General features: G+C 50.5%; 2 protein-coding genes and 1 long non-coding RNA gene across 5 annotated transcripts in view; 2 read left to right on the plus strand and 1 right to left on the minus strand.

Moving 5' to 3' along the window:
- The first annotated feature begins 2,853 nt into the window (after nucleotides 1-2,853).
- On the plus strand, nucleotides 2,854-8,073 carry HTR6 (5-hydroxytryptamine receptor 6). Its single transcript, XM_074560330.1, has 3 exons — nucleotides 2,854-4,663; nucleotides 6,261-6,419; nucleotides 6,673-8,073. Exons 1-3 carry the CDS (start codon nucleotides 3,938-3,940, stop codon nucleotides 7,090-7,092), a joined length of 1,305 nt encoding a protein of 434 aa, XP_074416431.1. The 5' UTR covers nucleotides 2,854-3,937; the 3' UTR covers nucleotides 7,093-8,073.
- Nucleotides 8,074-8,308: 235 nt separating this feature from the next.
- TMCO4 (transmembrane and coiled-coil domains 4) overlaps nucleotides 8,309-24,016 on the minus strand; it is a 42,221-nt gene continuing 26,513 nt past the window's right edge. The window contains exons 13-14 of one of the 2 annotated variants that reach the window (XM_074560328.1): nucleotides 23,378-23,495; nucleotides 8,309-10,767 (exon numbers count right to left, since the gene is read on the minus strand). In XM_074560328.1, coding sequence (XP_074416429.1) covers nucleotides 10,435-10,767; nucleotides 23,378-23,495 — 451 coding nt within the window. In that variant the 3' untranslated portion in view covers nucleotides 8,309-10,434. The remainder of the gene's footprint in view (nucleotides 10,768-23,377; nucleotides 23,496-24,016) is intronic. The other variant, XM_074560329.1, reaches the window with a different exon arrangement.
- LOC141732043 (uncharacterized) overlaps nucleotides 8,717-24,016 on the plus strand; it is a 36,621-nt gene continuing 21,321 nt past the window's right edge. Inside the window, exons 1-2 of one of the 2 annotated variants that reach the window (XR_012583939.1) lie at nucleotides 8,717-9,080; nucleotides 9,739-11,088. This is a non-coding gene — a long non-coding RNA (uncharacterized LOC141732043). Of the gene's footprint in view, nucleotides 9,081-9,738; nucleotides 11,089-23,831; nucleotides 23,943-24,016 lie in introns of those variants that run through there. The other variant, XR_012583940.1, reaches the window with a different exon arrangement.

The following is a 24,016-nucleotide window of genomic DNA, read 5'->3' on the forward strand; positions in this document are numbered from 1 at the left end:
GCCCTTGCAAACCTCCGGTCCCGCTGGCGCCAGGCCACCCAGCAGGGTTGTGCCCTCAGAAACCATGGGATGACGCTCCCATGGCCGAGCGTAACCCCGGGAAGGTCCCCTCTGCTCCTGCCCTGCAGCCGGCTCTTTGAGTCCTGGGCGCTGGGAGCTCTGCGCAGGTTTGGAGAGCAGCTCTCCGGGTGGGCAAGCGGGAGAGGGTTTGCGTTAAGGCAGCAATTGCCACAACAAAGGGGACGGGTCGAAAAGGAAGGACCCTGGCAGGGGTGGAGGTGTCCTGTGCATTAAGGTAATTTTTTTTAGGCTGTGCAGTGTCGTCCCAAGGACGGGAGCCTTAGGGGAGAGCCAGGAGGCAGGAAAAGGTGGAGAACGCCATGCTGTCACCAGCCACCATCATGTGGCCCTTTTATTGGCTTACAGTGAAAACAGGAGCTGGATTTAGCAGGGGGACTGTCCCTATAAACTCCAGGAGCTGCCGTTCAAGGTGTTTGGAGCAGGATGTCTCCACCTCCTTTCAACACGACCTGAGTGGAGGCAGGCAGTGGAGGGCTGTTGTGCAGATGAAAACACAAATCTTTTCAAAGTAGCTAGCCAGGCTCCGTCCTACCTCTGCCCGTCCCAGTTAACGGCTGGAACGAGATCCTGAGAGTGGATTGCACTCTTGGAGGCTGCTGCGTTAAGCCCTGGACTGCCTGGATGTCCTCCCCGAGGTTTCCCAGCCTTCCAGTTTTACTCACTCCGGCTCACCAGCCCTTTTTTTTTGTCGTGTTGACACTTGGGTGGCTGTTGACAACCTGGTTTTGCTTTCCCCGCTAGTGATACTGGAGAGCAGAGCTGGTGGAAACCATGATCCCCTGCAGATGCGTCCAGAAACGCAGCGCAGGGCAGAGAGCGCAAACAGGCCAGCAGAGCTGCCGGAGCAGAGAAGCTTTTGCAGGGACAACGGTAGGATTTGGACCTCATTTTAAGGCAGATTTTTTAAAACCCGTTTCGCTTCGATTCACTTCCCTGGCAAACGCATCCAAACCAAGCGTACAAAGCCTCCCACATACCCAGCTGTGGAGGACACGCTCCTGATCCAATCTCCTTCTCCGAAGCAAAAGCTCCGGAGATAAACTGAGCTGCTCCTCAGGTTGGGGTGCAGCAGGGCCGAGAAGGAAACATGGCTTTTCACTGCGGCATGACTTCCTCGCTGAGCGCTCGCCTGGACCCAGCTGGGATAAATCTGTGCTGCTGCGCTGATTTATCCTGCCTGGGGAGGCTGCCGCGGTGTGGGCTCGGGGTGGGTTTTCTTGCTTGTTCCCAGCACAGATGGGACGAGGAAGTGAGGGTTTCCTGGTACAAGCGCTTTTCTAAAGAAACCTCCTGCTGCGATCAGAGCCTCGCGTGTGTGTGTGCTCTGCCCTGGGCTGCCTGCCACGACGGAGTGACGCAGAGGTGGCCGGGGAGGGTTGGCCGGGAGCATCCAAGGAGAGGGTCCTGGGGAAGCGGAGGGAGGGCAGACGCCGTGCGCGAGCTCCCAGGGGAGCTTGTCCTGGTACGAGTGACGGCAGCTGTTTCCCAGTGAACAGTTTTCCAGTGGCACGGAGATCCTGGGGGAATATGGGCTGCATATGGGCTGTGTCCGTGCACCAACGTGAGCCCTTTGCATCTCCCCTGTCCCTCCATCAAGAGACCCGAATTGCGCATTGAGCGAAAAGCAGACAAAGTTGTTGAAAAAGTGATTAGAAAAGTAGATCTTGGTAAAGAGACAGAATTCTGTCCCGGGTGGGTGGCTGGGGGTGCAGCGGGATGGGGCCGGTGGGGCGTTGCGGCGTGCACAGCTGGCGCTCGCCCACACCTCTGCAGTGGCATCTCCCCCGGGGAAGCGTGTTAAGGACGGCTTCGGTGGCGGCACAGGGAGGGAAGGGCGATGTCCGGCCCTGTGACCGCGGGGGTAGGTGCCAGGGGCACAACGGAGACAGACGCCCGGCTCTGGTTTGTGCTGGAGTCAGTGCCCTGGGCTCTGGTCTCCCCCCAAGAGAAATTGCAGCCATTTGTTGGAAGAAAAAAAACCCCTTTCAGCAGCTGGGTAATTAAAAAAAATAATCAGTCTCTGCCAAGCATCCTGAGATGTTGGCTTTGACACGTAGCAGTGGCAGCGTGGGATACCTGACAGCACTTCAAGATTCAGAAGCGTCTTCTGAACTGGATGAAGGGATGAAGAAGCCAGTGGGACCCGCTGGGTCCTCTGATGTGTTGCCTCCCGCTTGCCAAAGGGCAAGTTGCCCTGGGTCCATCCACGGTTGCCCCTGCAAAGACACGGACCCGGGCTGCACTGAGGCCAGGCCAAACAACCCCGGAGCGGAGGGGCAGGACCCCTGGCTGTCCCTGCCGTGGGCGCAGCCTTTTCCCTTGGCTTCTCCTCCCACCCTCCGTCCCTGGCTGCAGAATGCTGGAAAATCAGCCGGCAAGTCCTTTCCGTGCCTCCGGCTGCTTTCCAAGCAGGTGACTGGGGCTGCTGCAGGCAGGTTTTGTCGCTTTTTATTTGGCTTTGCAAAATTTTGCTTTTTATCGACCGGCGCGGAGAATGGAGCCCGGTGCTCGGTGCCACCGGCTGGGCCCGGCCACAGACCTGCTGGCCCGTGGGCCACTGGCCACCTGGCAGGTAAACGCGGGGTCTCCGGTGCCGGCGGAGGGGAGGCAGAGCGCGGTGCTGGCTGTCACTTTAAGGCGGAAAAGGGAACTCTCTGCCTGCCACTTTGTGGAGTTTAGACCAGATCCCTGTTTTCATTAGCATTTCATTTCATTTCATCTCCTCCTCTCCCCCTCCACCCAGCCCCACCTCCTCCGAATCGGCATTTCGGCATCCTTTTCTGTGGATCGCAGAGCGGCAGGTAAAAGTCTGGCTGGCACCTGCACACACAACACCCCCCCTCACACACACGCACCCCTGCACGCTGGACGCACCTCTGCCCGGGAGAGACACTGCCCACACTCCTGCGCGCCGCATCTTCCTCCTCAGGGACGAGCTGAGCCGGGAGCATCCCCGTGCTCGCCTCAGGGCTGCTCTGCCTCTCCGCGCTGCCTCTGCCTGCAGCAGCAGAGCTCGGGCACGGAGGAGCTCGGTGGGACCCCGCTGCCCCGGGGGACGGAGCTCTGCAGGTCGCCAAGGCCAGCTGGGGGGCAGAGAGCCAAGCATCGGGGTCCAGAGCATCCCCAGCACCCGGAGTATCCTGGCATCCAGAGCATCCCTGTCATCTGGAGCATCTTGTGGCCCAGAGTATCCCGAGGTCCAGAGCATCCCACCACCCGGAGCATCCTGGGATCTGGAGCATTCCTGTCATCTGGAGCATCCTGAGGTCCACAGCATCAGCACTCAGAGTATTCTGAGGTTCAGAGCATCCCAGCACCCGGAGTATCCTGGCATCCAGAGCATTCCTGTCAACTGGAGCATCCCAGCACTCAGAGTACTCTGAGGTCCAGAGCATCCCACCGTCTGGAGCATCCCGGGGTTGAGCTAATTCCCTGGTCCAGCACATCCAGAGCATCCCGCCATCCAGAGCATCCCTGGCATCTCGGCCATCCCGGCATCCAGAGCATCCCAAGCCTCCCCTGCGTCCAGAGCGTCCCCAGCATCCCGAAGCAGTGTCCAGGGACATCCCAGCTCGGGGGGGATTTGCAGGGACAAGGAAATGTGAGTAACGGGGAGGGGGACTTTGCTACTGCTGATCGGCTCCCGGGAATGTCACTCTGCCCTGACTGCCAGTGAAGAGAGAGAGTGGGGGAAGAGAGGGAGAGGAGGGGGAGAGGAGGAAGGAGGACGGACACAGAGCGGAGACGGAGAGATGGTCCATCCCCTGGAGCTGGCTCCGGCGATGATCACCTAGCACAGGTCACGGCCGGAGAAGGTCCCTCCAGCTCCAGAGCCAGCCCTGCCGCCCGGCTCCTCATGGAGGGCGATTTGGGGGCCCCCAACGCCAGCGTGCTGGGGGAGCGCTCGCTGCTGGTGGGGAGCAGCTGGGTGGCCGCTTTCCTCTGCTTCATCATCCTGCTGACCACCGCGGGTAACTTCCTCCTCATCCTCCTCATCGTCACGCAGCGCTCCCTCCGCAACACCTCCAACTACTTCCTGGTGTCCCTCTTCATGTCCGACCTGATGGTGGGGCTGGTGGTCATGCCCCCGGCCATGCTCAACCAGCTCTACGGCCGCTGGGTGCTGCAGGGTGACTTCTGCTCCCTCTGGTACTCCTTCGACGTCATGTGCTGCAGCGCCTCCATCCTCAACCTCTGCGTCATCAGCTTGGACCGCTACCTGCTCATCATCTCCCCCCTCAAATACAAGCTGCGCATGACCTCCTGCAGGGCCCTCTGGCTCATCCTGGCCACCTGGACCTTGGCTGCGCTGGCCTCCTTCCTGCCCATCAAGATGGGCTGGCACGAGCTGGAGTTTGAGGTCCGGTCCCCAAACGTCACCTCCCGGGGGGACGAGGACCAGTGCCGGCTGCTGGTCAGCTTGCCCTACGCCTTGGTGGCCTCCTGCCTGACTTTCTTCCTCCCGTCCGCCGCCATCTCCTTCACCTACTGCCGCATCCTCCTGGCAGCCCGCAAGCAAGCGGTGCAGGTGGCTTCCCTCGCCTCCAACGTGGCCGCCACCACCGACGAGACCACGCCGCAGGTAAGGTGGCGACGGGCACGTTGCTCCTTGCAAATCCCCGTGGTTTGGGGACCTGGGGTGTTTCTGCCTTTGGGACATCCTCGGGGACGGAGCTGAACGAGGGCTTTGGCAACCAGATCGCAGGGAGGGAGATTCTGGGCAACAGCCCCCTCCGCGATGGGGGGATGGCACCTCCGCGGCGTCCTCGGGGGTGTCCCACGTCTTGTCCCAGCGACGGCGAGCTTTTAAGCTGCTCAGGAGCACAGAAACAGCATGAGCGGAAGCAGAGAAATAAATTAAGATACAAAAATGCTCAGCAGAGCAAAATAAATGCAGTTTCGCCCCCCTCTTGGCTAGCGTCATCCCGGAGGGTTTTAATCTTATCTGACTTTCCACTCGTAAATCTTGGCCGTGGTGGGCGTCAGACATACGGGGGAGAAGGAGCTTAAATAACAGCAAATACCCAATTGTGGAGAGCACCTTATTTTGAACAGCCAGCTTCTATTTTTGTTACCTGCTCTATAACGGGACCCGCAAAATACCTCCTTACTCCGTTGCTGGTTAAACCGGGGTGTGTGGTTTTTATAACCCAAACGTGGCTGCGCTTGTTTGTGTTTCCCCGGGAGAAGGTAATTGCCACTAAATCTAACAGCTTTAATTCCGCGTAATAGGCTTTATTGACCTCATATCCTACAGGGAAAAGACAAACTTAATTGCCTTTAAATACCTGGATTTGGTTTGTTGTTCTTGCTCTTTTAAGAAAGGAGCCGGGAGTCTCTGAGCGGGCCAGCTCTCCCGCACGTGATGTACCGGACTTTCACAGGAGAATCAAAGAATAAAGAGACAATATCAGAAAACGTTGCTTTTCCCCTTGAATGCCACATTTTTGGACTCTACAAACACAACCTGCCGCAGCCCCGGTGCTGCCCGGCTGGGGGGATGCTCGGGCGCTTCGCTCTGTCGTGGGAAACCAACAGCCCCGCCGTGTCCCGGCACACTCCCACGAGCCCCGAATCGGCTCCGGGCTGAAAACAAGGTGTCAGCCAGGCAGCCGTCAGGTTTCATCTTTTTAAGCCATTTTTGTTCACTTTTTGGGCAGGAAGCTGAGTGGCAACGGGGCCTCCTTTAATTACGGTGGCAGGCTGAGATAATAACTTCATTTTAGATTGCAAGAGCGGATAAAGGATTGAGTTATGGATAAAGGATTGAGTTATGGTGTTTGTGGGCTGAAACGTTTGGCATCCTGCTTTTAAAAACATAAATAGTTTGCTGCTCTAATCAGCAGCTAGAGTTGCCTCTTTAGGGCACGCTTCATCCTCACCAAAACAGTGGCTGAGTTGGATTTTTCTATAAAAGAAGCGTCTTAATGTTAAAGCCCCGACTTTACAGTTAAAAAAATCCCCAAACCTCTCAATGTTGAGGGTTTCTATTGCTTCTTCTTCCCGATTTATGGTTTGGGCACAGCGGCGTGTGCCACCCTCCTGCCCCTTGCACGAAGGGAAATGACAGCGGGGGTTTTTGCAGGATTTGCAGCACCAAAAGCCACTTTTCTTGGGCGGGAGGTTGGTGCTCTGGCCCAGGGAGAAGCACTCGCTCATCACCCCTTGTCCCGCTGCAGGTTCCCCACACCCCGAGCCAGCCCGCGGCCGGCAGCGAGAGCAGGAGATTCGCCAACAAGCACAGCAAGAAGGCGCTGAAGGCCAGCCTGACGCTGGGCATCCTCCTGGGCATGTTCTTCGTGGCTTGGCTCCCCTTCTTCGTCACCAACGTGACGCAGGTAAGGACCAAGGGGTTGGTTGGTTTTTTTTTTTCACGTCGGGTTTTCAAAAGATTTAACTTTGAACCCAGCGGGGTTGGATCTCAGACGCCCACAAGTCTTGCTGGAAAGACCAAATTTCCCCAGGGAGCAAACCCTCCGTAAGGGTTTTGAAGGGTTCCTTCGAAAGGAAAACATTGGCATCTCTGGGAAACCCTCTGGATGGGGGCCGAGGTGGGAGACGCTGCTCACCCTTGCTGTGTCCCCCCCGCAGGCAGTCTGCGGCTGTGTCCCTGCCGGCTTCTTCGACGTGCTCACCTGGCTCGGGTACTGCAACAGCACCATGAACCCCATCATCTACCCGCTCTTCATGAGGGACTTCAAGAGGGCCATGGGCAAATACCTGCCCTGCTGCCGGCGCTCGGGGGAGCCCCGTCCCAGCGCCATCTCCCTCTCCATGAGGAACTCCAACAGCGGACCCCGCGCCGCCACGTCCCTCAAGAACGTCCTCACCTTGCAGGCGGAGACCGACTCGGTTGACTCTGGGGCGCTGGGGAATGAACACAACCCGCTGCCGGCCGGCGACGGCCCCCGGCCTCTCCTGGCCCCCGGCACCCGCTTGGTCAACCTTTTCGACGTGGAGCCCCCAGACGCGGAGCTGCAGCCCAAGCGGCTCGGCACCCCCGTGGCCTAAGCGAGGGCGTCCCCACGGGGGGTTACAGACCTCTGCGTGCTGGGAAGGAGCCCCCAGCCCCGCGCTAACTCTCCCGAGGGCTGATTTGCCACAAGACATCTCCCTGCCCACGCAGAGCTCCTCCATACCCTCTTCAAACGCAATCTCCTTGGAGAAGACGTCGTCACCGAGCACTTCTGCGGGTAGGTTTCAATACTGCAAAACCACGTTTTACTGCTGAATTAATCTGCCTTGTTTCTCTCTCTTTCCATCCCTCCTTTGCTCACCATCACCAATCCCTCACCCTTCTCCAAGAGCCGTGGCCTTTTCATCTCCGGTTATCCTGAACCTCAGACTCTAGATCCTTCATCTCCCCGAATCCAACGCAAGGCTTGGTTTTCAGCGTCCACTCACCCGGCTCAGCAGATCCCCTCTGTCTCACCAAGCGCACCGCGAGGACCGGTGGAAACCACATCCTGTGACTCACGGACAAGAGGTTTTGGGGCTGCTCCAGTCCACGGAACATCCCGTCTTCTTGGGAGTTTAATCTCCTCGCCTGATTTGGAGCGGATCCTTCTCAGTTTCCTGCGAAAGCAGCCAGTTGCAACACAGCGAAACCGTCGTGTTTAATGAGGAACAGCCTGCACTACGGGGGGATTAAATTTGATGCAAAATGTTCAATGCTGCTTTTTGGATATTCGGCAAGGGTGTGGGTGTTGGACTTGTTTGTGGCTCTGTGGGTACCCTGACAGTAGTAACGGAATCAGCTTCCCTTTAGATTTCATCCTACAGCTTCCTATTTTTGGCATATAACCATCACACTTTGCTCTTACAATCCATCAATTTTTAGATGATGCAATTAGAAAAGATACTTTTTTTTCTGCCGTCAAATAAGAATCTCACCAAATATTGTCTTTTAAACGACGATGCCAGCCCCCCCTCCAACTCTCCTCACAGCCCGAAGCAGAGAGAACAGTGAGTAATATGGTAAGTGGGCACTTCAAAAATAAATAAAACAAATGCTTTTAGGAAATTCTTCCTCAAGTGCCTTTCGGCTGCAGAGACGGGTTGGCGGGTAGTTGCTGCGCCCTCCCTGGACTCGTACCCTCCCAGCCTCGCTGCCTGTTTCCCAGCTCGCGCTAACGAGTTTGATTCTGCTCCTGAAGATTATAGAGACGAACGAGTCCGAAGCATCCCTCGGATACGGGATGCTGGAAGAAGCAGCCACGCACCAAGCAAGTCTCATTAGTTTTACTTCCCACGTTGCCCACGGATGTTCCAGGACTGAACAAGTGTTTTTATGAGTAACTTGTCATTTCTTTGCTACAAATCCCCTTGCAAGCGACGGCTGGCCCAGCGGTCAGCGGTAAGTGACTGTGACAAAGGGAGGTCTGAGCACAGGTTCAAACATCAAACCCTTTAAAGCATTTTCGCCACACATCTGTGGGCAGATAACTTGGGTTTGCTATCAAGCAGGAAGATAAATATGTACATCTTTCCACAAATGGCTTTATATAAGAACATATGAACATACTTTGACTACAACTCTGGTTATAAAGGAGTAGAAAAATACACAATGAATTTCGGAAGCGCGTTAGGTTGCCACGTCAGCAGGCACAGGAGATGGACAGAGAGAGATGCCTTTTCAAGCCAAATGTTCAAAAGCAATAATATGTTACTCTCCTGGAGCCAGTCCTTTGTAATAAGGTGTTTGCTTGTGGACAAACCTTCTCATGCGGCAGAGAAATCGTGTCCCTTTCCTGCAGCCAGCGGCGTCAACGGCCGCCCGGCAAAACAGGCCCAGCAGGGATCCCACAGCCTGCCTCAGAGACGTCTCCATCGCTCCAGATCGGAGCTGAGCAGGTCCGAGCCCCCCTCGGAGGTGGGAGGAACTGGGGAGAGGAAAAGCCAGGCACCGGCACCGTACCCAGAGCTGCTGAGCGTCGCCAGGTCAAACCGCCACCCCCAGAAACAGCCGCATTTGCACCTGGGTGAGAAATACCTTGCAGGTGAGGTTTGCAAAAAGCTGGGGAAAGAAAGGAGAGGTGGTTATTAAACTGGCTGCTGGGACGGGGCGGGAGGAGGAGGGCTCCGGGTGAGCCGAAATCAGAAGCTGCAATCGCTCTGTTTCTCCCCTCGTGAGTCAAGGAGAGCCTCCAGACCTGGATGTGGGGAGGAATTCGTACCGACCGGCACTTGTTTTAACCAGAAAAACACAGAGATGTTCTCAGAAGGGGGTCTATCCCCCCGCCGTGTTCCTGCTAGATTGCGTTTTCTTGGGCTGAGCAGCAGAGTAGGCCAGAAAAGGGCCTTTTATGGAAGATGTGGATCGGTCCCACACTGTTTTGGAAGACTCCGCGTGGCAGGGGACGTAAAGCAGGGTCCCTCCCTCTGGTTTGAGACTGAGGGAGAAGAGAGTGGGTGCCAATTCGCTTTTATGGAAGGAGGTAGAAATCAAACAGCTTCGTGTTTATCCTATGCCAAGTATTGGTTTTATTCTAAGCCAATTAAAAATACGTCTAGAGGGGGCTTTTAAGGCTGGAGATGTGTGTGGGACACAAACCGAAAGTCTCTGTGGGTTGCTGGCTTGCAAAGCCTGGGAGGAAGTTGCACAAAGTAATAAATCATAAAAAGCCCACTCTGTTTCTTCTGCTGTCTTTCACCTAGGGACTCAAAGCATGTTTCTAATTGTAATGAGGCCTCGAACACTCGTCGCCCTCAGCTTGCAGATAGGGAAACAGTCTTGTCGATTGGAAAGTGCCCAAACCCTGGCAGCAAACCTGCAGCAGATGGGGGGAGAGAAGCCGGGTAGCCTCAGCCTTTCGCCTCCCCGGTTAGCAGAGCCGAAGTGCGGACGCCGAGACGTGCAGAGATGGGCAGCCAGAGCCTGCAACACACCTGCTCACCTCAAAACCAAAACCCAAATCGACCACTGGTGGAAAAATGGGTTTAATTTCCTAATGATAAGCCCCTCTTCATCATATGCTTAAAATACCCACAGAGCCACCTGCTTTCCCAAGAGTTATGTAGCAGAGAGACAGTCCCTAATGGTGACAGCTGCTTCCCTCAAGAATAGACCCAGTTTGTGCGAGGAGGGAAGTGCCGTCGGTTCCTGAGGAGCAATGCTGATTCAGGCAGGAATCAGCCCTTGCTTGTCCGTGGGAGACGCCGTGGGTGGCTGCTCCGAAAGCTTTGATCCAGTGACACACCGGTGCCACGCTCCAGGCTCTCAGGACGGTCTGAAAACTGCAGCTACAGCTCTGCCAGCTCCACCAATGCTCCTTTGGGAATCCCAGTGCAACGGACGGTGCTTTGGAAGCAGTTTTAATGCTGTCTGAGCATCTCTGACCAACACGAAGAGCTCTAATTTGCTCCCTCGCCTGCTGCCTGTTTCTTGCTGTCCCCGCTGTTTGAACAGTCTGGGCAAGGCAGCGAGGTTTCTCCCAAGAGACAGCTGGGGGAATCACGGCCGTGAGCGTGGCCGGCTGGAAGAGCCTCACCGTCAGCCGCATTCTCCTCTCGCACAGTGTTTTCCTCTTCCCGAGCCTCGCCGCCCGCTGCCTGCTGCGATTTCTCGGCTAGAGGGGAGAAAAGGCTGCCGCTGCCCTTCTCTTCCAGCCGACACTCCTTGGTTTTAATGCCCACAGCTTTTAGGATCGTGTCCATTTGCTTCATGTAGTCCAGGTGGCCGTTTACCTGCAAGCAACGACAAGAGTCCTGTTAGTGGGGAAGCTGCGGGGAGCCCAGCTCAGCCAAGTCCTTCATCTCAAAAGCCACCACTGCCGCCAGACTTGGTTTCAGCTCTGAAAGGCTGAAAGAATGAGGCCTGAAGAATGCGGTCGCCCATTGAGTAACTCCAACTGGCTGCACCCTTCGTGGCACACACTGCTGCTGGATCACTTTTCCTTGGACAGGTGTATGTTTAAATGCTTGGACATTGCTTTGTTACAACCCCCCAGATCCTGGGTGCCGCGAGGGTAAGAGAGGAGGTGATCTGCCATGGGGAGAGACGCCCAGGTAGGAGACAAGTTGTCTTAATTCAACTCCCTGTTCTCTGTGAAATCATGTGTCCTCCCTGTGCCTCAGCTCCCTTGTACAAGCGAAGATTGTCGTATTTAAATTAGGATGTAGTCACTAAATCTCACAACAGCTACCAAGCGTGTTAAGGTTCTTGGCTGGAAGGTTCACTGATCTGTCCCACACCAAATAAAACTGGGAGCCTGAGAGTTATGGGTTCATACACCAAATACCTGCAAAACCCCACACATTCTTATTGTAAGGTGATTTCCATGATAAGATAAACCCTTCTGAGATGGATGCTGGAATGTACCCTCCTGGTCAGGGCAGAGGAGGGAGAGAAAACCTCCACTGCAGGTTATTATTGTTACATGGTGAAGGCTACCTGGCTGGGAAGGCAGAAAGTGCCTGCTCTGTTTCAGGTGTCCTGTGCAAGCCGAGGGTTTGAAGTAACGACAGCCAGGATCCTTCCAGAGACCAGCCTTTGCTGTCATACTCACTGCCAAAATGGAAGTGCTTGTGAGCACACAGTGGATTTATAGTGGGTTTTGCTGGGAGAGGAAAGTGCTGTCAGGCTGAGTCAAGGCTGTTTCGATGGTACACTCACCAGCCGGCCTGTAGATTTCACCAAAGATTACGGGGTGTGATTTGCATCTTAAGAGATTCTAGCATCTTTGGTAAATTCTATTTCTAACAGTTTAAATCCTTCCTGACCTAGCCAGAAGGCTGTCTCAGGCAACACTGCCTCTTGTTTTCCCAAATCTTGCAAGTAATTAGGGAATTCCTACAGCAGGGAATACCCGACGCCACCCGGGTTTCCTGCTTCCCAGCCGCACGTGCGACCGCCCCGGGAAGGGACTTGTCGGCTCATACCAGACGGTAAGAGCTGTTTGCGGAGCTCGGCAAAGAAACCCAGCCGTGCACCCACTGCTCCCCTCCCTGCTAGCTCGGCCCAGCAGGCTGGCCGGTGCCTGGCTCTCCTTCCCAGCAACCAGCGTGTTCCGGTTTGAGAACTCCGTAACAATTTATTGTCATTTAGACAATTATTCTATCACCTGATGACCCCTCCCCACCTGGGAAGGGGAATTGGGGAAAACAAGGTAACACGAGGGTTGAAATGTAAGTAGATTTAATAGGATAAGACTAAATAATTAATAATACTAAAGAACTAGTATTGATCCCCATACTAATATAAAATATACAAGAATTATACTCGGCCCATTCCATCAGGGGGAAGCCGTGCACTCCCCGCAGGGACAGCCCATGTGGGACACTGCGGGAGGAAGGGAAGGGCTCAGGGCTCCGGCATCGGGGCAAGGAGTTCTCAGGGTCACAGCCATCATATAAAGAGAGAGAACTCCTCAGCAAACTTTCTGATCTCTATTGAATGTGCCATCCATGGTATGAAATAACCCTGTTGGCAGCTTGGGTCAAGTGCCTGGGTCTCGCTCCTCCTCGTCCCCGCACCTGGCGAGGACACTGAGACCTTGAATCCCACGTAGCCTAGCTAGCTATAAAGTAAAGATTTTCACCAATTCAGACACTGGAGTCTTCTAAAAGTGCAGTTTTCCCACGTGTTTCAAGAGAAATGAGTCCTGTGTCGCTCAAACCAGGACACAGGGTTACCAGCACACCCCTACCCAAACCTAAAACAAGCCTCCTTTCCCGCACGGGCGAAATGCAAACCTCCTAGCTTGCGTGAAGCAGCTTTTGAGTGGTAACATTTGGATGCGTTTAGGACTTGGAGCAAAATGAAGGATTTAATCAGCACATTAGTAATGCAATATGCGACTTTAATCAGTCCAGATGGCTCAACAGGCTCTTGATGTTTTGAACAGATTAGTTAATTAAAATATCCATTGAAGGACTAATGGACTGGCTGTTAAGATGTGTGCATTGTTCTCTGAAAAAGTATGAATGTTTTACTACTCAACTAGGGGGGCTTGGCGTTAAAGAAAGAAACGAGCACAGCGTTGGACAAGGGGGAGAGAAACAAGAAGGAAATGGTCGTACTGGGAGGGGTTGCTGAAGTCCCTTGGTTTGCTGGATTCTGCAACCTCTACAGTCATTACAGTCTACCTGCCCTGGTCAGTGCTCGGGGAGTTCTCAGCCTGTTCCGTTACCTACTGATTAGTCACAGAACAAATTTCCTCAGCCACCCTAAGGATGGGATTTTCATAACTTTTTGGTATCCAGCAGCTTCCACTAAAACAAAGGGGAATTCCTCTTCCTTGAGCACCACGATCACCGAGAGATGCTGCGTATGAGCAATTCTGAGGAGCTGAGCCTTTCCTTGTGCAGCTAAAAGAGAAGCTGAGACCTCCTGAAAGTCTGTCCCTTACTGCAGCTCTGCTCACACCACTAAATCTCTGCAAAGGAAACGCTCTTCTGTTTCCAGGAGAGCCTGGGAGAGGATTCCAGAAAGCCAGACCAATGCAAGCCCTGAGAAGCGTAAGAGGACGCAGGACTCTTTCTCTGCCATACTGTGACATTAAGTACTGAGCCATCAGCAAAAGAACAGGGAACAAATTGCCTTGCCACTTGAAAGCTGTGATGCCGTCCCGGTGGGAAAATTCAGCAATTCCATCTCTCAAAAGCCTGATTTCATCTGCAATCGGAAAAGCTGAATTCCTCCGCTGGGTAGGCTGTGCTGGAGAAGGGATGGGAGCATCTAAAACATTGTAAGGGACAATAAAAACTTTAAAGGGAAATAAACAATTGTTTGAATATTTGTCAGAACAAAGTGCAGGAGGAATTTCAGAATATACAGAACTGAGAAGTGTTCTTGTAACCAAAGCAAATGCTTGTTATAAGGAAATGAAAGCAGTGGGGTAGGTTTATCAGTGTGCTTAGGTGACTTCTCCCCTGTTATATCTGATTTTATGTTTGTTTGCTTTGACTCACTGGAAAACACAAGCCAGCTGCCTGTGTCACTAACTCTGCTGCAGGACTACAGCACCGCACAGAAAGATCTCCAAAGGAGACAAAGACCTCCGAAAGATGACAGCATTGCTCAGGTGGATCCATCAGTCAGCTGAAAGGAGCCGTCAGTTCAGAAAGTCTGGAAAGATTTTCAAGTTCAAATCCACCCAAAAGTGTCAAAAATGTCATTGAGCATAATCAGCTGTGTCTAGTAAATTCAAACGAAAGTCTTTTTGTTTCGGTACAATAAGTGCCTCTGGTTACAGTGTCATAAAAACGCAGTTCAATTTATGGGAGCTTTGGAAAGAAGTAATGGCACCCCTGGGCTTGCAACCAACCCGCTGGCGGTGGCTGTCACGAGGTGATCTGCGAGCTCTGCCGCGCGGGTGCTGCGCTCCGTGTGCCTGACAGCACTCCTAGGTGGAGAGGGGCAGGGGACAGAGATCAGCGCGTCTGAGAAGAGATGGCAATGGAATCAATTTGCAGTGACCACGCAGCTCTCCCCATTAGCGCTAAGACGGTGCGATCTCCATGGCTCCACTCAATTGCCTTTGCGGTTGGTTTTCCCCAGCGTTGTGAAGGAACGGATAAAGCACCAACACGGATCCATCCATGTGGATCAGCAATTAGGGCAGAGGACGAATCCCAATTTCTCTCAGGTTTTGAGCTACAGGAACCCAAGGTGTTAGCCCAGAGGGGATGCTTGGGGAGCCTGCCAAGTGGTGGACAGAGGAAGGGCCTGGGAGAAAGGAGATACTACGTATGATCCTGGCGCACATCAGCACAGGCAAGACTCTCACTCCATCCCAACACTGGCTATCCCAATGACGTTACTCTGTTCAATAAGGCAGAGACGTCTTTGCTCACTCCAGAGCCAACTGTTTTAAAATCCTGCCCAGTTTCCTTCAAAAAGAGCTCCTCCGCCGATCCCAAGCAGCCAGCACAGAGCGCACACTGGCTCCGAAGCCCGGCACAGCTCACAAAGCTCTTTGCTTTGCAGGGCTGCGGAATGTGCAGGAGCTCAGCTGAAAGTCCCTCGGCCTCTCTGCTGCCTGCAGGGAGAGAGAAAGGACGGAGCAGCTGGGCTTTGCCTTCCTCTTGCTCTCCTCCACCAAACCTCCCATGGATTGAAGGAGAATTACGGAGGAGCCAGTGAGGCATGCAGCACGGGCAGAGGGCTCATGGGTACTCTCATGGGCACAGGAGCACAGGTCATTAATACGGCTGAGAATTTCACCTCTTCGATTTCTTTTGAGCCCGTCACATCCAAAAAGCAAGTTAAAACGTCTCTCCAGAGCTTCGTTATTTCAGCAGGAGCAGTAATGACTACCCTGGGGGGTGTCACAGTTTCAGGATTCCCTTTTGACAAATACTGTTTGAATAGAAAATGGTATTTTATGTGGGGTGAAAACAGTTAATAGAGTGAGCTCCAGTGTCTGAAGCTCAGATAATAATCACACCTCACTTTTCAGCAGCCCTTTCTTCCCGCTGGCGTGTCAGCCACGTTGTGTACACACACAATGAAATGCAAACCGCCTCCGGGTGGCACATCTCAATAGAGCCAGCTCAGCGACTTTTGTTACTGCCAGTTCAGCTCTCGGGTTTACTCTCCGGTTCCAGAAGCGGCAGCGAATTTGTCGTTCAGGAAGAGAACCGGAGACTGCAACCCTGCGCTCTGAAATAAACCACCAGTTTTGGGGTCACATCGGTAAAGAAGGGAAGAAACTCAAATGCTACTATTGCTTTCCAAAAATCCTCAGTTCTGCATACTGCCTCCAAACCCGTGCCCTCCTCTTCCAGATGGTGGCAAAGAGTGATTAATTACCGGGCTCTCAAGCTAGGCCAGGGTATCATTCGAAACACAGTCATCTCTGCCAGGCTGGCAGGCTCCTCTGGTCAGAGTTACTCCCACAAGCCTTAATTCAGAGTGCCGGGTACATCCCGCGTGACAGAGGGCATTCAGCCTGGCAGAAAATGTTTTATCTGTTTTCCACAGTTTTCTGAAAGCTTACGGCAAAGACCTGACGTGGAATATGGCTGGACCCAGCAAAGGCCAGCGGCAGAGCAGCTTCCCGCAGTGAGAACCATGAGAACATGAAAACAAACCTTGAAAGAGGCTGTGGCTGAATTAAGTTAAATTAGAAATAAAATTCTTCCGCTTGGGTTCTTAGGAAACAGCGTTTTCCAAAAGTGGGGACAGTGAGTACGTCCACTAATTCAGAACCTGGAATTTAAATGGCTTTATTAAAAAACGTGAATTTGGCATCTGTGGCAAGTCCTCCCTTGCACTATAGGTATACGCTGAGCATTAGCGGTCCTGGCTTCCAGCAGAGGAGAAGTTAACGCAAATATATCTTGAGGAAAAACTTTATAGAGCTGAATTTATTTTGAAAATACTGTCAATGTCATTTGCGTTATTCCTCTTTAATGTTTCTATTTCTGCTCTGAAAAACTGATGGAATAAAGATTGGAGCATGATTCAGCTGAAGCTAATAGGCTTTGCTTCTAAATCATCCCTTCGCACGATTACAATTCTTGTGAATAGAGTCACTCTCTCAATTCTCATTTTTCCTTCTCGTTTAAAAACTAGCTTGACCGGGTGAAAGTTCTTTAATTACAGTGACATTTCTTGAGCAAGACTGTCATTTTTACATGAAATCATCTCTCAGCCCACAACTTATCGATCAAATCATTCTCACCTCTGGGGCGGTCATCGAGGGACGTTACCCTCAGACACCACTCGGGCAATTTCACGCCAATGCAATAACTTTTTCCATCCAACTTCGCTACGTTTTGTGGGAACATGTTAATGTTGACAATTCAGAGTAAACAGTTTTATTTGCTGGAGTCATCCACTGCTGATAAACTCTGCCGGCTTTACTCTCAATTTCCCTCCACCAATTCCTAGAGGACTGTATGATGGAGAGGAGTAAAATACGGAATAGAAGAAGAAAAGGGAGGAAGTAAACGGAGGAACTGCCTTTTGGAAAGCTGCAGCCCTGAGGGGGTGAGATGGAGCAGCTGTACATCAGCCATGACGGGCAGGACAAGGTTAGGAAGAGGGAGTTTTGTAAATGCTGAATTAATGAGAGCCCTTGGAAGAGTTTCAAGGGAAAGGTGCCTTCACAAACCTCCGTCTGCTCCCAGGTAACTGCTGCTTGCATGATTTTTTCAGCTGTTTGCAGAGCTGCTGTTGACTATTTTTTTTGCCAGTGCTCTCACTGACGACTGCCAGAAGTGGAATCGGTTCTTTTCTTTAGCTGTTCAGTTGGTGTCTGAACACTCAAGAGTCTTTCCAGCTCTATCGAAGTTGTAAAACATGCCACTCACTTTTAAGGTGGCTATAATCAAATACTTATTTCTCGGTGCTAATCCAAGTGGAAATTATTTAAATTAGATGGTAGAAAGAGTGTTTTAAAAGGCCCAGCATAAACTGGGCATATAATTATCGCTGGGAAATAATTTGAACGTAATCTCTTGGGCCTCAGGGGAAAAGAGATGCCCCAAAGTAAAGATTGGATTGATATATTGAACTGGACTGTTCCTAAAAATAGCTTGGGGGACCCAGATATCTGACATTATGAACTACAGCAGTCCACTAGTGACACAAAATACCTGCTACATTGATCAAGCCAGGATTATGGAGAATTTTTCAAGAGTCCAGATGAGAACATTGAGATGAGATTTGGTCCCATAATCAGGATGAGATGAAAGGACCTGCCTGCAGCAGAGGACAACTCCTCTGTAACACCAGAAGGGACCGATCACCCATCCTCTCCCCATCTTGCTCCAGGAATACACAAGATTTGACAGCTGAAACGTTCCCATCTTCGCAGCTTTCAAACCACCTTCTCACTCGACTCCATAAAACAAGCTCAATTTTGGTTAATTAAGGGAATTTTCACCCTCTTTGGGGCCAATGACCTGTTCTCATCTTCTTCATCCCTTAATCTCCTTTTTGAGTCGATGGTAATAATGTATCTGGGCAAGAAGTCTTGGGCATTTGGGAAATTTCAACCATCTCTCCTTAGCAATGCAAACTCCTACAAATCCATCCCACTGGGATCCGCAGTGAGTTTAAGACCTTTCCGTACCCTGCTGTCACTGGGGCAGAAGGCTGTGACAAGCTTCACGGTATTTCAGGTATATTCAGCTAATATCAGGAAGACGTGCTCTTGTAATTGCAAGATCTCAAACACATTAGCTGAAACCCCTACAGGAGAAAACCTCACGTACACGACGTGTCAGCTAAGCCAGTCTTCCCCTTGATTAATACTTTTAATTGGATGCTGCAACTGAATTTTCTTTCCATGTTAGCTGAAGAGGTTAGAAAGGAAGCTCAACACCGAACACAACAATTATACAGAATTAGTGTTTGTGTTCCAACATAAGACGGGAAATAGGAAGCTAAATTCTCTATCGTTAATTCACCTTACTGTGCCTTCTGTAGCCGCTCTTGCAGAATCAAACATTATTAACACCGCTTATGGAAAACTCCCACTGCTTTTTGCCGGCAGTTTTGCTCGAATAAGGTCTGTGTGATTGGGATAGCTGCTTGCAAGGTCAACAGCTACGCACCTGTCAAGAGCGGAGTCTGCGATGTCTGGCTTTGCAACAACCGTCCTATTTTGAATGCAAGGGGCTGTAAAGGGTAAAGCGTAAGAAAAAATCTCTAAAAGGTGATAAGTGATGCAAATTGTTATGCTCCATGGGAGAAAGATGTAATGGTATCAAAACTTTGCTGGTTACTGAAATGGAATAGCAAATTTCCTATGTTGAATTGTATTAGCTGTAAACATAAACTACCTGTGAATCTTTCTAAAACGCGGGACTTGGTAAACTCAGCTTTTCTGAAGGAGAGGGGTGCAGGCGCAGGGATTCAGCTTTGCCCAGCGCAGTTGGGGTGTCCGAACACCGTACGCACTCAAACAGATGTTGTGGGAACCCACCGTGCAACGACACACACGTGTCCCAGGCACAATGGAGGAAATGGGAAAATTATTTCTATAACTCTGCAGGAAGGCCACACTCTTATGGCACCACGCTGCTTCTGAGTGCCAGTGCGTATGTGAATTTTGGCACCAGACTTACAAAATAAAGGCTCAAGGAGTGCTATAAAATGGTTCTCTCTGCCTTTTAGAAGCAGCTTAAATATCCCCAGCCTTCCAAACAGTACATCAGGATCAAGCAGTACATCTGTGCTGAAGCGAGGAGGGACACCAGCCTTTGAGTTTTTGTCTGCCACAAAGCAAAAACAAACTGCGAGTTATTAATGGCTCCATTTGCACTTTTTTGGAAAAGCTTTTTCGGTTTCTTCCTCTGTTCTGAGATATTGACATTGCCAGCACCCTCTGCTTGGCTCCCAAAGGCAAAAATGTATTTAATATGTATTTAATGTATGATTCTCAGAGCTCCCAAGCCAATAGTAAGAAGGATCACAGAAAACTAAGCCACTGACGACTCCCGGGTTGCAGGGACATGCAAAGAGGAAGAAATCATCCCTGTGACCGTGCAGCCTGGCAGACAAATAGACTTGTTTCCCCAGAGACTTGCATGTCCCCCCGAAGTGAGAGAAGGTTCTCTAAGCTCCTTCGAGCCGCTGCTTGAAGTCGAGTTCTGCTCCTGGCTGTTGCTCTCCTGATCCTGTTAATGTCACCATGGGAGGTGGCACTGCTCATTTGAAACAAGTGAAACAAAGGTGTCATGAGACACAGGCAACCTTTTGCCTTTTGAACTCCCCGGGGCTCTTAATTAATCTATATTTCATAACCACAACTAATTGTTTGCTGCAAGTCTTGGGAATACAAGGGAAAAAAAAACCCCACAGTTTAATGCATTTTAGGAAAAAAGCTTGACTCACAGAAGTGCCAAATCAGTTGGATTTCACAAAATTCAGACTTTTCATCTGCTTCTGGTATTTATGTACGCCGCGTACCCGCCTGGCTGAAGGCCAGACTGCCTGGAATCTGTTTGCCTTCCCTCAGAATGGGAATAGTAGGCCCCTCTTCTGAGAGAGCTTTTGGAAAGAGAGATCAGTTATTCTTGAGTTTTAATCATTGTCATAAAGAGAGCTTTCCCATTACTCGGTTACAGCAGCAAAGAAACGAAAGGCTAAAAAGCTTATGAGGTATCTCAGAGGGAAAAAGCAAAGGTGTGCTGATGTGTGACACAGATTACTCTAAAAGGAAGCTCTGCTGTTTTGCCTTCCCTCGTGCGGAGATGCTGCAGGAGAAGAACGTGGCTGTGAAATGCATCAGCAAGTTTTGTCTCTATGTGCCGTTGCAATGACTGCTCTAGAGATTAAAAAGTACCTTGTATCTTTAGGCTGTGAGCTGTACAGAGCACGGCTCTGGCACTCCAGGTGTTTGAATAAGGAGCGATTACTCTGTTGTCGTGTGGTGCCTTTCCAGGAGATTGTAAGCACCAGCAGCAGGTAGGCAGCTGCCATCCAGACAACGCGTTGATGAAGAATAAGAGAAGAAGAATTTATGCCATCAAAAGCATGGGAAAGGAAGAAGTTTTAGAGTTGATGCAAAAGTTAATCATAGTCTAAAGATCTTTAAGACAATTTTTGCATTGGACTAATAAGAGAACAGTACTGACTTCCGCAATAATTGTCACGATCCATCCATGCTCTCTACTAGACTTCCAGCCAGGCATTCCTGCTGTCCCCGGGCTTGCAAGTTCATCCCTGGGTTCTGCTGCGGTGAAACTGCCCAGAGAATCTTCAGCACCCTTCCTGACTTCTGAGCCTCTGTGAAAACGCTCTGCCTACGTTCTCACTCTGAGCGTTTCTGCAATATTCAAATGTTAATGCAAAATGTAATCTACAATATCCCATTTGAACAAACAGCAATCAATCTAATACACTACAGCTCAATTACTTCCTTGGTCTCTGTAACAGGTGCTGTCAAATAAATCTACTGAATAAATCAGTCCCATTGTAACCATTAGGAAAGCTTTTATAACTGCATTTGCTGAGTGGGAGGACCTTTTTCTCTCAGTTTTTTTACTGACAGTCAGATAAAAAACATACTAATCAAGAGAGACACGCAATAAATGCCTTGGAGGTGAACTCCTGTTTATACTGAGGTCTCTTAGTCCTCCGCTCATTTGAGGATCCTGATACTACCACAGCAAAGAGAACCAAGCCCTTTGGATCCAGTCCAGTTTTCATCATGGACGGACTGGGAGATGCCTAAAATACGCGAGGCTGCCTGCATAATATTTGCACACTGAGCACCTTTGCATCATCCATGCTTTATTCTTCTATCACAGCTTGTCCTTCCTTATTTCTGGCAGGACACTCACAGGGACTTCCAGCAAGGGCATCAGCAGGGATGGAGCCGGTCCCCATTATAGAAAATATGTCTATATTTTTGCTATGCTACTGCACTATATTTGCAGCAAAATCCATCTTTTCCTTCCTGCCACTTTAAAAAATATTGCCCCTGAATATTTCCTTCCCCATTCTTGCTCCTTTTACTTTTAAAATGTTCATCAGAATGCACTGTATTTCTTCTCATAAAGCTCCATGGTCTGGAAAATGGATCAAGAGAATGACACCTACTTAATAGAGGTCTTTCCCCCTGCGGGGGTTGCTCTTTTTTCCCCCCAATGCTTTGCAGTAAGATTAAGCAAGTGAAAGTGTCATCTCCTTCTGAAACGCGACCAGTGCTGGGATTGTCTGCTGGCATCAGGCAGCACGGATAGAGATGCACAACTATAGAAGATTAGCAGATAGCAGCTCTGCAACCATTATTCATTCAGCTGAAATGTAAATACTGCTCCTCTGGGGAAAAAACGGAGAGGCTGCTGCGAGCCAGGCAGGATAAAGTCTGCAGGACTCCAGGGGGTTTCACAGTTCAGGAAGCAGAAGGTCAACAGAAAGAGGGTCTCTGAAGAGAAATCAAACAGAGGAGAGTAACACAGACTGAACTAACAGGAAAAGCCACCGCAGTGCCACCACTGCTTAACATCTTTGGCCATTTTTCTTTTCATGCCCGCAACAGATGTCACTGCTCACAAGCAGCTAATGGTAACTCTGGGGACAGTGAAAAAATGGATGTGGGAGCATGTGGCAAGGCTAACCAAGGCAACCCAGTAAGATGGAAAGATACAAGAAGAACTACAGTACCGGACTATGTTTAAAAGCCTCTATTATGGCACTTCCTTCTGGGAAGCCTATATTTTCTTCTGCAAAGTCTCTATTTTATCTGCACAGCATTAAGCCCTGTGCTTTCTGGCAAGGGCTGTACATAGCTCAGTTATAATGAATGAAATGAGCTGGTAACAGTTGGGTATTTATAGGCTCAGTGAGCTGGTGCTCCAAAAAATCTGAAAGCACTTAAAAGTGCCTTTGCCTCTAGCGCAACACTGACAATCCCTACCGGGTTGTGGGGACGCTCGGGAGGAGTCACGGCACAAACAGTGACCATGGAAGTATCCTGAGCTGTGTGTGCTGAGCATCTTCCAGTCCAGTTTGCAGAGAGTGAAAAATGAGTTAAAACATTAAGATAAGGAAAAACAAGATTGCATGGTCCAAGATTACTGTGAATATGAATACACGAGCTAAGTTCCACATGATTTTCTGTGGAAGAGCTCACTCATGAGTAAAAGCAAGGCAATGAGATCATTAGTTTGCTTAAGGTAATTGAGTTGAATATTGTGAGATGTATAATACAGTAGCTTATCATTAATGCCACCAGATCGCTTTGAGGAAACTAAATGTCTACCAGACATACATGTGAATCTCTTCCTGCTTCCTGGAGACCTACACTCCAATAACGCAGGAGCCCAGGTCTGGACCTAGCAAACCAGCCACCGATATCACAGAGTTTCTGTAATTACACACTGGTTCCTGCACCGTGGCGTCAATGCAGCCCCGGCGACCAAGGTGCAGGGCCTGTGACCTTGCCCCTCCATGAACCTGAATACTGTAGAAGGCTCCACCAAGATAAGATTGTGGGTTGCACCTGCTCCGCAGTCGTGTTTTTGAGCTCCAGTTTTCCCAGCTGATCATACCTACCTGTTGATCCAGAACTTGCAAAACAGCAAGGTCTTTCTTGGAGAATAATGGCATTTTCTGTCTCCAGTATGAGATACTTCAGAAGCAAAAATCCCCAAACATATCCAACAAGAAAGAGAGGCAAATTCTCATTATTTTGCTCATTACTGAGTCCTGGCTGGGACAACAAAATCTATCCTGAAGTCTGAGATGGGAGTTATCTCAAAGAACGGAAAGAGGGACAATGTACATAGAGGTGCTCTCTTCATCTTCCATTTCCCCTAATTAATGAGTGTGAGGTTACAGTGCTGCAAGCAAAGGACAGATGGAAAAACTGAGCATATAAGAAGTACTACTTACTACAGATGAAAGGTCCATGTTTACCATCCTCCTGTCATCCAAGTCGACTGGCTGGAGCCCTGCAACGTTGATCTGGACAGACGAGGTTCTGTATACAAACCCCAGCAGCCAGTCCCCCCTAGGAGCAGAGCAGAAGAAGAGTGTGAATAAATCCTGTTGCCAAACCAATCAATATGTGACTACTCAGACCACAAGGAGAGTAGAAAGGCTGGGAAGCACAGGGATGTCTGGACCAAGACCCGCTGCAGCTTTGTCTGATGTAGGAATCGGAGCAGTTGCCAAATTCAGGGCAGGCTCCTGGGACACAGTAGTGTAAGTCTGAATTTAATCCTGATTCACAGATGTAGTTTCATTTTATGCAGTGGGTTTAAGAATCTGCCCCTTCTATTTATTTCTGCATTTTCTTAGAGATTGCAGTACATTCACATATTTAATCTTTTTAATGTACTAATAGGTAGAAGTTCTCCAGCCTGTAGACAGCTGTAAACGTGATGAGGCCTACAATACCAGTGTTGCTGACATAAATACCGCCTGTGAAGCTCCTTGGAGTGCTCCTGATTTATAGGTACTGTATAAATACATGGTTTCAATGACAAAACTAGGAAGAGTTTGTTCCCACTCTAAAGTATTGCCATAAGT

The sequence above is a fragment of the Larus michahellis genome, chromosome 16 (genome assembly GCF_964199755.1).
Source record: "Larus michahellis chromosome 16, bLarMic1.1, whole genome shotgun sequence".
NCBI lineage: Eukaryota > Metazoa > Chordata > Aves > Charadriiformes > Laridae > Larus > Larus michahellis.